The 12705-nt window shown below is 42.3% G+C and overlaps 2 protein-coding genes across 2 annotated transcripts; one reads left to right on the top strand and one right to left on the bottom strand.

The window, feature by feature from the left end:
* Nucleotides 1-913: 913 nt before the first annotated feature.
* LOC100553595 (uncharacterized) lies at nucleotides 914-4244 on the top strand. The gene is made up of 2 exons (XM_008119213.3): nucleotides 914-1200; nucleotides 3597-4244. The coding sequence occupies exons 1-2, from the start codon at nucleotides 915-917 to the stop codon at nucleotides 3917-3919; spliced, it is 609 nt and encodes a 202-aa protein (XP_008117420.1). The 5' UTR covers nucleotide 914; the 3' UTR covers nucleotides 3920-4244.
* Nucleotides 4245-7701: 3457 nt separating this feature from the next.
* On the bottom strand, nucleotides 7702-11676 carry LOC103280381 (uncharacterized). Its single transcript, XM_008119212.3, has 2 exons — nucleotides 11432-11676; nucleotides 7702-9212 (listed from the first exon to the last, which is right to left on the bottom strand). Exons 1-2 carry the CDS (start codon nucleotides 11568-11570, stop codon nucleotides 8713-8715), a joined length of 639 nt encoding a protein of 212 aa, XP_008117419.1. The 5' UTR covers nucleotides 11571-11676; the 3' UTR covers nucleotides 7702-8712.
* Between the last annotated feature and the right edge of the window lie 1029 nt (nucleotides 11677-12705).

Here is a 12705-nt window from a genome sequence, read left to right as displayed (position 1 = left end):
AACCAATAGATTGCTTGGCTTAATCATTTTCCTTAACATCTACCCTTGGTAAAGTCGTGTCAAACTGCACTAATTCCATAGTGTAGATCAGGGGTCCTCAAACTTTTAAAGCAGAGGGCTGGTCCACAATCCTTCAGACTGCTGAGGGGCCGAATTATCATTTGAAAAAAAAAAACGAACAAATTCTTAAGCACACTGCACATATCTTATTTGTATTGCAAAACAATAACAATGAAAGAACAATACAATATTTAAAAATGAAAACAATTTTAACCAACATAAACCTACCAGGATTTCAATAGGAAGTGTGGGCCTGCTTCTGGCCAATGAGATAGGTTAATTAGGATTGTTGTTGTTGTGTGCCTTTAAGTCATTTCAGACTCTGGGCGAGCCTAAGTCTAAAATTATTTATTCATTCATTTGCTACATTTATTTACTACATTTATATCTCGCCCTTCTCACCCCGAAGGGGACTCAGAGCAGCTGTATGTACATACATTATATTATTAGCATTATTAGCAATATATATAATATATTAGCATTATATATTACTATATTGAACTATACCACTATACTGTAATATTATAAGTAACATATAACATATAATTAAATTATAGTATTATATGGTATTATTAGTATTATATTGTATAAAATGATAATATTATTATCAATATTATATTATTAAAACTGATATAAAAATATTATATTATAAATGAGGACGGGGGCCAGGTAAATGACCTTGGAGGGCCGCATCCGGCCCCTGGGCCTTAGTTTGGGGACCCCTGGTGTAGATGCACCCGAGGAGAAAGGGGGGAGGAAAGGGAGGGTTGGGATTGGGGCCTCACCAGCTGAGGCCACTTGGAGTTCTGACCACATCCAGGAGCAAACCCAGAAAAGGAATAAAAGCCCTATGGATGGGGATTGGTGAGGAGACCCGTCTTGGAGAAGTGCAAACAATGGATCGGGGATTATGTTGCTCTTTGCTTTTGCTGCTTGCCCTGAAGGCAGCCGCTCCAAAGAGAGGGAATGGATCGGGACCCATTTGGGGCTCCAGTTGGGGGGCCACAGTTGGGCCTTTGGGGTCTCCCCCTCCTCTGTTTGACTGCTCCCTGCAAGGGGTGGGAGATTGGCCCCTCTCCCCAACTTCCATGGAAATGGTAGCCAACCGCAGCCAGAATGAACAGGAAGGCCATGTCGGAGGTGAGCATTGCAATCCTCAGGATCTCTAGACAATGACTTTGGGAAATGGTTGTCCATGGATGTGCCTCCAGGTTCCCTGCTGACTTATGGTGGCTTTGCCGGTTCCTTTCTCTGAAACACGGCCTGCACCACCTGGCATTCCTTGGTGGTCTCCCATCCAAAGACTAACCATGGCTGAGCCTGCTTAGCTTCCAGGATCAGACCTCATCCAGTCACTTTTAGGGTATTTTTAGGTCCCAAAATGTGTTGACTTATAGCGACCCCATGAATTCCACCATTTTCTTAGGTATGGAAAACTCAAATTTAGTTTTGCCAGTTCTTTCTTCTGAAACGTAGCTTACAGCAACTGGGATTCATTGGGGATCTCCCATGCAAGAGCTAACCAGGGCTGTCCCTGCTTAGCTTCACTATTAGACAGGATCTTGTGCCATTTGCATGTGTTCATATGCACTTTTAAGTTGCCTGTAGACTTAAGGCGGAACTATGAATCCCATAAGGTTTTCATAGGCAAGGTATACTTAGAAGTGATTTCTCCTTCCTCTGAAATCCAGCCTACAGCTGTCTCTTTTATCTCCCATAAATTTTAATCTCTCTTTAAAGTTGTCCCAACTTGGTGGCTGCCCTTTGGCAGTGAGTTCCATAGTGTACAGTGTGAAGAAACCCTTTTGTTTATTTGCTCCTGAATCTCTCATCATTGCACTTCATTCAAAGTACAGTAGAGTCTCACTTATCCAACACCCGCTTATCCAATGTTCTGGATTATCCAACACGTTTTTGTAGTCAATGTTTTCAATATATTGTGATATTTTGGTGCTAAATTTGTAAATACAGTAATTACAACATAACATTACTGCGCATTGAATTACTTTTTCTGTCAAATTTGTTGTATAACATGATGTTTTGGTGCTTAATTTGTAAAATCATATCCTAATTTGATGTTTAATAGGCTTTTCCTTAATCCCTCCTTATTCTCCAACATATTCACTTATCCAACATTCTGCCGGCCTGTTTATGTTGGATAAGTGAGACTCTGCTTTATTCTCAAAACTTTCTGCTTATAAGATTCACACTTTTGAAATCTCAGTCTCTTTACCCAAGTTGAATCTCATAATAAACGGCCACCAGAAAAAATGCCTACTGATTATATGCCAGCCCGTTTATGTTGGATAAGTGAGACTCTACTGTAATATGAATGATGTATCCACACTGTAAAACTAATGCAGTTTGGCATTACTTGACCTGCCATGTCTCAATGTTATGGGATCCTGGGAGTTTTTAAATTTAGAAGGGCTTTCATGTTTTCTTCCCAAGAGTGTTGGTGCCTCAGCAAACTATAACCCCCAGGATCCCATAGCATTGAGCTATGGCACTTCCAAGCGGTGCCAAACTGCATTAATTCTACAATGTAGATGCACCCTGAGAAATGTAGCTTAACAAGGGAGCTTAAAAGTGGGAAATGATACCGTATATGTGTGTGTGTGTTGATTTATGGACCCCTCCGGGGATAGCAAATTTGTGGGTGCTCAAACCCCATTACAGTGTTCCTTCACTTATCGCTGGGGTTAGGTTCCAAGACCACCCGCAATAAGTGAAAATCCACGAAGTGGGGACGCTGTATTTATTTTAATATTTATACATTATTCCAGCCACATGACCTTGGAGGTGTCTACGGACGACGCCGGCTCTTCGACTTAGAAATGGAGATGAGCACCAGTCAGACATGACTGGACTTAAAGTCAGGGGAAAACCTTTTAACCTTTTATTTTAGTAGTTATGCACTATTTTAAGTCTTTATCAACCAATCATGTGTGGATAAATCGCCTCCTCCTTCTCCCGTTGCCACTTGGGTTCCTTTTCTCTCCCTTCGGCTTCTCCTTCCTCCCTTCCTTAGGCTGTAAATTATAATTTTTTTATGATTTATAATAGTCTTTTAGAGTTTATTGAAAAACCGCAAAACAGCGAATCCGCAAAAAGTGAACCGTGAAGTAGTGAGGGAACACTGTATACATTAAAAAAATGTTTAACAGCAATGCAATGCTTTTAAACCCAAACCACTCTTCATATGTATGCTTGCCCACAATGCCCTGCCTCATGCACGGAGGAGGAGTTGTTTAAAGCTACAGACAATGCGATTGCTGTTGCCCGCTTTTGGTCCAAAACTATTTAGCTGTTTGTGATTCCTTTATTTTATCACTTTTAAACTTATTTATTATGCAATGCTTTTGACACGAAATAAAATAAACTGTATACATATTGCGAAACGGTCTGCCATATGTCAAATGGCAAAATGAAATGAACCTTCATTATGTTCAAGCTATCAATAGAGCTAGAGGCAATGTAAATGGACAAGTACGAATTGAAAGTTCATCTCTCCCTCTCTCTTTTTTTTTTAACAGATTTTCGGATTTGGGTCATACTCCCCATCTTCCTACTCTTAGCTTTTATCTTCATCTTAACATGTTGCTGCGAATGCCTCCTGAAACGAATGATAGCCGCCTTCGAACGAAACTGGAGGAGCAATAACCTCCCCCTGAGGGTCTTCAACCAGAGCTCCAGCAATGGCTACGGGGCTTTTGAAAACATCGAAAGGCAGGCTCCTGATATAGAGGGATCTCAAGATAGTGCCGCTTCAGTGGATGATGGGATCATTTGGATGAGGATCCCTCCTCGGGAGAGAGGAGACTCTGAGGTCACCCTGGAAGCAGACAAGGTGGCTTAAGCCATCCAAGGTCTGGCCAAAGCAGGACTACGTCCCATTTTAGGCCAAATCAAGGCATCCTCTGTGACTGTTTTTAATCCCATGTTATCGACTAGGTTTTCTTTTAAATGTAATGACTTCCCCCAAGTTGCCCTTTGCAAACGGGACACTGGTTTGACCCCATTCTGCTCCAATTCCAAAGTGTGTACGTTGGACTACAACTCCCATCAGCCAGCAGTGAAGGATGATGGGAGTTCAATAACAACAGCTAGAATGTCTTCATCACAGCCCTGGGCAAACTTTGGCCCTCCAGGTGTTTTGGACTACAACTCCCACAATTCCTAACAGCCGGTAGGCTGTTAGGAATTGTGGGAGTTGTAGTCCAAAACACCTGGAGGGCCAAAGTTTGCCCAGGGCTGCTCTAACAGCATCTGGAGAGTTACACAATTCCTATCACTGGAATGAAATCCTTAAGAAGAGCCAATGAAGACATGATGAAATATTGTGGCGTCCCATGATTTTAGGGCAGCTTAACTTTTAAATAATCCTCCTTGTGCAGATGTTGAGTTTTTATCTATATGAAACCCATGATGCATCTATTGTCATAAGGCAGGGACATGGAACCATATTTTCCCCGGAAGTTCCATGCTGTAGCTTTTTAAATACTTGAATTGTGCACCTTCACGTCTATGCACAGACCCCAAAGCCTCCAAGAGAAAGGCTTCTGAGATGCACAAAACCGTTTTTGCACCGACACTTGTCAATGGCATGTTTTCAAATGTACGCACCGAAGCAGCGATTAAAAATGTGTGGAACTATTCGGCTATTTGCCTCTTGATGTATTTCTGTCAACTTTTTTAATTACTAATTTTTATTCAAGGAAAAAAAAAACAGTAATAGAAGGCACAAGAAGGTTGTGTGTGTGTGTGTGTATACACAAGATACACACGCTTGGGTACCCGGCGTTGCCCAGGTTATTTGAAAAAGTCTATATAAATATAACGTATCTACCTCCGGTAGTGAAGTGTGTTAAAGTGCTGAGCTACTGAACCTGCAGACCAAAAGGTCCCAGGTTCAAATCCTGGGAGCGGAGTGAGCGCCCGCTGTTGCTCCAGCTCCTGCCAAACCTAGCAGTTCGAAAACATGCCAATGTGAGTAGATCAATAGGTACCACTCTGACTGCGCTCCATGCAGTCATGCCGGCCACATGACCTTGGAGGTGTCTACGGACAATGCCGGCTCTTCGGCTTAGAAATGGAAATGAGCACCAATTCCCAGAGTCAGACATGACTGGACTTAACATCAGGGGAAAAACTTTACCTTTACCTTATCTACCTCCTACTGTTATAACACTACAATGAAATACCTGCTACTACAGTAGAGTCTCACTTATCCAACATAAACGGGCCGACAGAACGTTGGATAAGCGAATATGTTGGATAATAAGGAGAGATTAAGGAAAAGCCTATTAAACATCAAATTAGGTTATAATTTTACAAATTAAGCACCAGAACATCATGTTATACAACAAATTTGACAGAAAAAGTAGTTCAATATACAGTAATGCTATGTAGTAATTACTGTATTTACGAATTTAGCACCAAAATATCATGATATATTGAAAACATTGTCTACAAAAATGCGTTGGATAATCCAGAACATTGGATAAGTGAGTGTTGGATAAGTGAGACTCTACTGTAATTACATAAAAAGGAATTCAACCTAAACATTAGGAAGAACCTATTTACTGTAGAAGCTGATTAACTCAGCAGCTGGTGGACTCTCTATTTTTGGAGGCCTTTAAACAGAGATACGATTGACATCTTTTAGGAGTGCTTTAGCAGAGTATTTCTGAATGATAGGGGGCTGGACTAGATGGCCTTTGGGGTCCCTTCCAACTCTATAAAGAGAAATGATTCAATAGGTGGGTCCCCTTTTCCTACATATGGATGTAGTCAACCCATAGTAGGCCACCAACTGGATAAAAAGGCCATTTTATTGCTGCTGGGACTCAGGCCCATAGTGATAAAAAAAACTGGGAGGGGTTAACCCCCAACCCCCAATGACTTTTCAGGTTGGTCTCCTGATTTGGGATGAGATCTCAACAAGGCCCTGAAATTACCATCACTGTGCAAAGGTTCTCCACAGATAATAGGTCCTGAAACATTGCTCCCTCTTAAAGCCAGTTCTTGTCGACCACAAAGGACAATAGTTTCTACAATTGGCAGAAGTTTCTTTGTTTTCTTCTGCTTTCTTCCTTTTTCAAGATGATGAGTTATAACAAGATGTTTTCCACTGTGAATTAGCAAGAAGTTTTCAGCCAAGCACAAGTTACTCAGATTGTACAGTTTTTTTGGTGTCTATTGAAGATTTCTATTTCATTTTTCCATCGCACAAATGGTTTAGCCACCAATGCACCAAGATCCCCCTCCCCTCCCTTCTGCCCCATGTCTTAGACTTTGCCTGACAGCTACGGGCAGGGGCGGTTCAACCGCGAGGCAAACTAGGCAGTTGCCTGTGGCGCCATCCTGTAGGGGGCGCTGTTGAGGCAACTCCTGCCTCCGCTGCCGTGCCTGCATCCGCAAGGAATAAGGTCGCTGCTTTGGGCGAGCGCTTTCCTTCTTGCCAGAGCTCTTGTCTGTTTGAGGCTAGTGTGAATGTTGCAATTGGCCAGCTTGATTAGCATTTAATGGTCTTGCAGATTCAAAGCCTGGCTGCTTCCTCCCTGGGGGCATCCTTGGTTGGGAAATGTTAGCTGGCTCTGATTGTTTCCTGTCTGGATTTCCCGTTTCCAGAGTGTTGTTCTTTATTTAGGCTTTTCCTTAATCCCTCCTTATTATCCAACATTTTCGCTTATCCAACGCTTTTATTTTTCAGTGATTGGTTGGGGGGGGGGTAGGCGTCAAAATTCTGTTTGCCTATACTGTACTTGGGCCAGCCCTGGCTATGGGTACACCAACTTGGTCACTTCCACTATCCATCAACTATTGCTGCTATTGCAATGTAAATTGGTAGAAAGATAGGTAATGATAGTGTGGATAATCCAAATTTGGTGGAGATTGTGCTTGCAGTTCTGGAGGGACTCTAATTTTTGCTTCTCATAGACTTGGTGTGGGGATTTGGTTAACCAGTTAAAATTCATGAGTAAACCAGTTTTTTTTTTAATCTGAAAATTTTGGGGGGTGGTTTGAACCCCTAAACCGCCCTTTGGCTACAGGCTTGCTGGGACCCTCTGGGTGACCACACAGTGTAGCACACACCCCTCCCAAATGAGGAAAGTATTAAGCAAAACTACATGCTCATATCTGGTTTTCAAAATAGGTATTCCCACCCCATCCCAAATGCTAAACAATGCAGGAAATCTTTAAAAACGAATTGCTGCATTTGTAGATTGCCTGCTAGGCAATTGACCATCCTCAGCAGCCAGAAAACAACTCATCCAGGGACTTTGGAGACACCCATACAGTCTTGGCTGCCACATGAAACTCCATGTCTGTTTTGCCTATCCTGGGTGCACCTGCACTGTGAAATTAATATGGTTCGACACCACTTTAACTCAGTTGGCTCAATGTCATGGAGTCTTGGGAGTTGTAGCTTGACAGAGAAGACTCAAGACCTTACAAAATCACACCTCCCATGCTTCCACAGCATCCTATATAGCTACAGTAACCCAGCAAGGCTTGGGTTCTGGGGAAAACTATGGCCACATCCCAGATAGTAGAGCCAGCACTACAATTGCAGCAAAGGCATAAGACCAACCGACGATGAAACCTCACTTTGAACAAACTCTTTCAGGAGACCCATTGCAAAATGATACATACTTTATTTCAGATACTTTGGTGCCTAGATTTGAAAACATAATGTTGTGTGTCTGTGGGAAGAATACAGATTCTTCTTGTGTCTTCAAAGTAGTGTGTTCAGAAAGTGATTATGGCTTCTTTGGGTTCAAGTTCACAGAAGTGATTGTGGAACTTTTAAAGTTTGTTTAAAAAGGCAACCCCATGTAACATAGAAACTCCATAAGGCACATTTACCCTTAGTTTTGCCTCCAGAGATATGAACAATCTAAATATTCAGAGTTCAAAAGGAAATATCAGTTGGACTAGAATTATTTTGTAGGTAAAGCAACCCAAATTGCATTGCTCTAGGATTCAGGATGCCCAGGTATTGCCAGCTCAGATGTTTCATGGGGAGTTTCAATGATATAATTTCTTGTCTGGTCTTGGCTATGAAGCTCTTTGGAGAAATAGTCTCTGTGCCAGCAATTGAACAGTTGGACTACAACAACCAGAAGTTTGGAATGCTGGGCGCTGTAGCCAAATATTGGGGTAAGTCTCTGTAACAGGATGGGGACTATATAGATTGCAAACCCCAGTCCCAACCATTCCAGAAATGCTGGGAATTAGAGTCCAATGTTTGGAAAGCTACACTTGGTTACCCTGCTCTAAAGTTGGGGAGCATTTGGTACAAAGTAAAGGCATTCTAGCTGTTGGTAGTATTTAACTCCCACCATCCTTCACCATTGACTGATGGGGGCTGATGGGACTTGCTGTCCAACATATAGAGAGTTACAAGCTACTCATCCTGGCACCAAAAGGCGATGGGTGTAATGCCAGCATGGTGTTTGTAAAAGGAAAATTTGGGGAAGTTGTTGCATTTAAAAGAATAGCCACCCTATTCGATAATATGAGATTAAAATGTCATACAGCCTAAAAATGATGATTGTACAGAGCAAGGTTTGCTTGACGGAGGGCTACTGGGGCCACCGCTGCTTAGGCCAGGTCTTCCCCTTCCAAGGTGACTTCTGAATCAGCTCAAGGTTGGTCTCCACGTTTTTCCACTGGAGCCTTCAGGCCTCCTGGGGTTTCTTGGCCTCCAGCATCTTCCCCTTCCAAGGTGACTTCCGAATCAGCTCCAGGTTGGTCTCCACGCTTCTCCACTGGAGCTTTGGGACCTCCTGGGGCTTCTTGGCCTTCAGCATCTTCCACTTCCAAGGTGATCTCTGAATCAGTTCCAGGTTGGTCTCCACGCTTCTCCACGGAAGCCTTGGGGACTTCTCCTGGGGCTTCTTGGCCTCCAGTGTGTTCTTGGGTGTCCTTGGGAATGAGGGGCGGTGGGACCACAGTCTCAGAGAGGGTGCCATAGTTTGGGGGCCAGCATCGACTGCAGCGAGCGTCCCTCAAGGGAGTCCTTGCCTCATCTCCATTGGAGCGGAGGCAGCGGGAAAGCAGCCATTTAAGGGCAGGAGAACAGAAGCAGAGGAAGACCAAGGAGCCAGTGAGGGCCACAACAATCAGCACATAGTAGCTCCAGTCTAGAAGGAGGGAAAGAAAAAGAAGGGGAGAAAAAAGACTGGTTAGAAATACTCAGTTTCACCTGCTTGCACATATTGTATTTTAAAATGCTTCCGTTCTGCACCACAATACAGGGTGTGGAATGGACCCTATTTCACCATTTAATTAAATGGTGAAATAGGGAGTTCTTTTTCAATCACCCTGTATATGGGGAGAGGTAGGATCTACAGTAGAGTCTCACTTATCCAACCTTCGCTTATCCAACATTCTAGAATATCCAACGCAGTCTGCCTTTTAATAATCAGTGTTTTGGTAGTCAATGTTTTAATACATTGTGATGTTTTGGTGCTAAATTCGTAAATACAGAAATTAGTACATAACGTTACCATGTACTGAACTGCTTTTTCTGTTGATTTGTTGTAAAACATGTTTTGGTGCTTAATTTGTAAAATCATAATGTAATTTGATGTTTAATAGGCTTTTCCTTAATCCTTCCTTATTATCCAACGTTTTCGCTTATCCAACGTTCTACCGGCCCGTTTATGTTGGATAAGTGAGACTCTACTGTATTTGAAAGGGTGTCATAAGGAAGAGGGTGCAGGCTTTTTCCCTGTTGCCCTTGAAACTAGGACTCAGAACAATGGGTTCAAATGACAGGAAAGGAGATTCCGCTTGAACATTAGGAAGAACTTCCCGACCGTAGGAGCTGTTCAACAGTGGAATTCTCTGCCTCAGAGTGTGCTGGAGGCTCCTTTCTTGGAAACTTTTAAACAGAGACTGGATGGCCATCTGCCAGGGATACTTTGATTGTGCTATTCCTGCAGGGCAGGGGGTTGGACTAGACCAGTGGTTCTCAACCTGTGGGTCCCTAGGTGTTTTGGCCTACAACTCCCAGAAATTCCAGCTGTTAAGATTTCTGGGCATTGAAGTCCAAAACATCTGGGGACCCACAGTTTGAGAATCATTGGACTAGATGGTCCATGTGGTCTCTTTCAACTATTATTCTATGATTCAATTTCTCATCACGACAGTAAACTCTCAGGGAACCCAAGTCATACATCAATAGCAGGCATGGGCAAACTTTGGCCCTCCAGGTGTTTTGGACTTCAACTCCCACAATTCCTAACTGCCGGAGTTGAAGTCCAAAACACCTGGAGGGCCAAAGTTTGCCCATGTCTGATCTATAGGGATCAGTAAATGCCGGATCAATGGCATTTATGGTTGTTCAACTACTATTTAAAACAGGCTTAATACTATTCCCCCATACTACACCATGCCATAAAATCTGTATTGACTTGATATTAATACTGAAATATAGGAATTAAAACAAACTAAGACAAATATAAACAAGCTTAACTCAAAGCAGCCACATGGAGTCTCCTTGTGTATAAATAAACAAACATAAATAAAATAATAATGATAAATGTTACAGTTTGGCTGTGTTATTAAAAATAGTTTGTGAGTGCAATATTATTTCTTTGCCAATTGCATGAGTTCTGGATAACTGAACATCTACTGTAGTATTAGTATTAATCCCACTCCTCTTTGCTTCTTACTATTACTACTCTTCTTATTACTCTCCCTATTACTTTTCTTCTTCCAATTCTTCTTATTGCTCTTACTTTTCTTGCTCCTTTTTTACTCCTACTTCCTTTATTACTCTTGATGTTTTACTCTTATTCTTCCCCCTTATTTTACTGTTCCTACTACACTTCTGGAACCCCGGTGGCGAAGTGTGTTAAAGCACTGAGCTGCTGAACTTGCAGACTCAAAGGTCGCAGGTTCAAATCCCGAGAGGGGAGTGAGCGCCCGCTGTTAGCTCTAGCTTCTGCCAACCTAGCAGTTTGAAAACATGCAAATGTGAGTAGATCAATAGGTACTGCTCCAGCGGGAAGGTAACAGCGCTCCGTGCAGTCATGCCAGCCACATGACCTTGGAGGTGTCTACGGACAACGCCGGCTCTTCGGCTTAGAAATGGAAATGAGCACCAACCACCAGAGTCAGACATGACTGGACTTAACGTCAGGGGAAACCTTTACCTTTACCTTACTACACTTCTAACTCTTCTCACTCCCATTACTGTTCTCTGTCCCATTATTCTTACTTCTCTTACTGTTCTTACTCCTACTTCACTTATTATTTCCATAACAGACCTGCTGGATAAGGGATTATGGGAGATGCAGTCCGCTCAGTAACCTTTCCCCCAATCTCTAGGCCTTGGATAGAGCCAGGAACTTACGCCTCTTTGTTTGGTCGCTGGTGCCATTGGTGGCCTCTTGCATGTAGCTTTGGAACAGAGGCTGGTCGATGGAGAAGGTCCCTCCAGAAAGAGGTATGCAGGAGTTGGAGAGCAAAGCACCCAGCAGGATCAGATCCATCGCTCTGAAATGGGGTTCCCGTCCATGGACCTAGCCTTTTATCCTCTCCTCGATTTGGCTACAAGAGCAAATACATCCAGCTGCATGAGCCCAATCCTCACCCTCTTTACTCCTCCATTGGAGTCCTGGTTGTTGTTTCCACTCCCTAAGTGCAAACCATATAGGTCCTGCACCTACTTAGAAGTCCATCTCACTCCTTCCTGGCCACTTGTTCTTTAGATTCATGAGCCCATACACCTGTATTGACAGGGAAGCCTCACCTGGGTCCCATTGGAATCACTGTGCACTGGAGGATGATTCATTACTCATGTATTTTTCTGTGATTTTTTTTAAATTTAATTTTTATTGAGTGTTTTTAAACATAAAAAGTGTGAGAACAATAATAATATATAGAAAAGAAAGTGAAAGGGGAGGATGTGATATGTGTAAAAAAAAGAGGGAGAGGGGGGGGAAAAGAGAGAGAAAAATCAAAAGGAAGTAAGAAAAAAAAGAGTTAAAAATTTAAAAATAAGATAAAATAGAGAAAAAAAAGGGATTGTCCTTCCCGTCTTTCCTTCCAGGTGAAATAAAAGTATTTTGTATCAATTACTGTTCATATGTCCACTCCGTCCTTGTGTGTTTATAAAAAGTTCCTCTTGTTCTATGTAAGTTATCAGTAATGTCCAGTCCGTTTTTTTAACTGGTTTACCCTGATGGGTTTTCAAATAATATGTCAGAATATCCATGTTCTTTATGTCCATAATCTTTAATATCCATTCTTCTTTAGTTGGTAATTCTGTTGATTTCCATTTCTTTGCATAAACTATTCTGGCAGCTGTTATAAAATAGTTGAATAGAATCTCTTGGTTCTTATTAAAGTTCATATCAGTCATTCCTAATAGAAAATACTCAGGTTTCAGTTGAAAGTTTGTTTTGAAGATTTTTTGTATTGATTTGTGTATTTTTTCCAATATTCCTTTGCTATTTTGCAACCCCACCACATGTGGAAGAAATTTCTGTGAATTTTAATTCACTGGTGGCACAGTGTGTTAAAGCGCTGAGCTCCTGAACTTGTGGACCAAAAGGTCCCAGATTCAAATCCCGGGAACGGAATGAGCGCCTGCTGTTAGCCCCAGCTCCTGCCAACCTAGCAGTT

Source organism: Anolis carolinensis, unplaced genomic scaffold (genome assembly GCF_035594765.1).
Source record: "Anolis carolinensis isolate JA03-04 unplaced genomic scaffold, rAnoCar3.1.pri scaffold_12, whole genome shotgun sequence".
NCBI classification, from domain to species: Eukaryota; Metazoa; Chordata; class Lepidosauria; order Squamata; family Dactyloidae; genus Anolis; species Anolis carolinensis.
Note: the sequence above shows the minus strand (reverse complement) of the source record. Positions and strands in the feature narration are given on the sequence as shown.

Coding starts and splice junctions, on each gene's coding strand:
- LOC100553595 (XM_008119213.3), top strand. CDS start 915: ATGGGGATTGGTGAGGAGACCCGTCTTGGAGAAGTGCAAACAATGGAT. Junction 1,201..3,596: donor ACAGGAAGGCCATGTCGGAG/GTGAGCATTGCA, acceptor TTTTTTTAACAG/ATTTTCGGATTTGGGTCATA.
- LOC103280381 (XM_008119212.3), bottom strand. CDS start 11,570: ATGGATCTGATCCTGCTGGGTGCTTTGCTCTCCAACTCCTGCATACCT. Junction 9,213..11,431: donor CAGCGACCAAACAAAGAGGC/GTAAGTTCCTGG, acceptor CCCTCCTTCTAG/ACTGGAGCTACTATGTGCTG.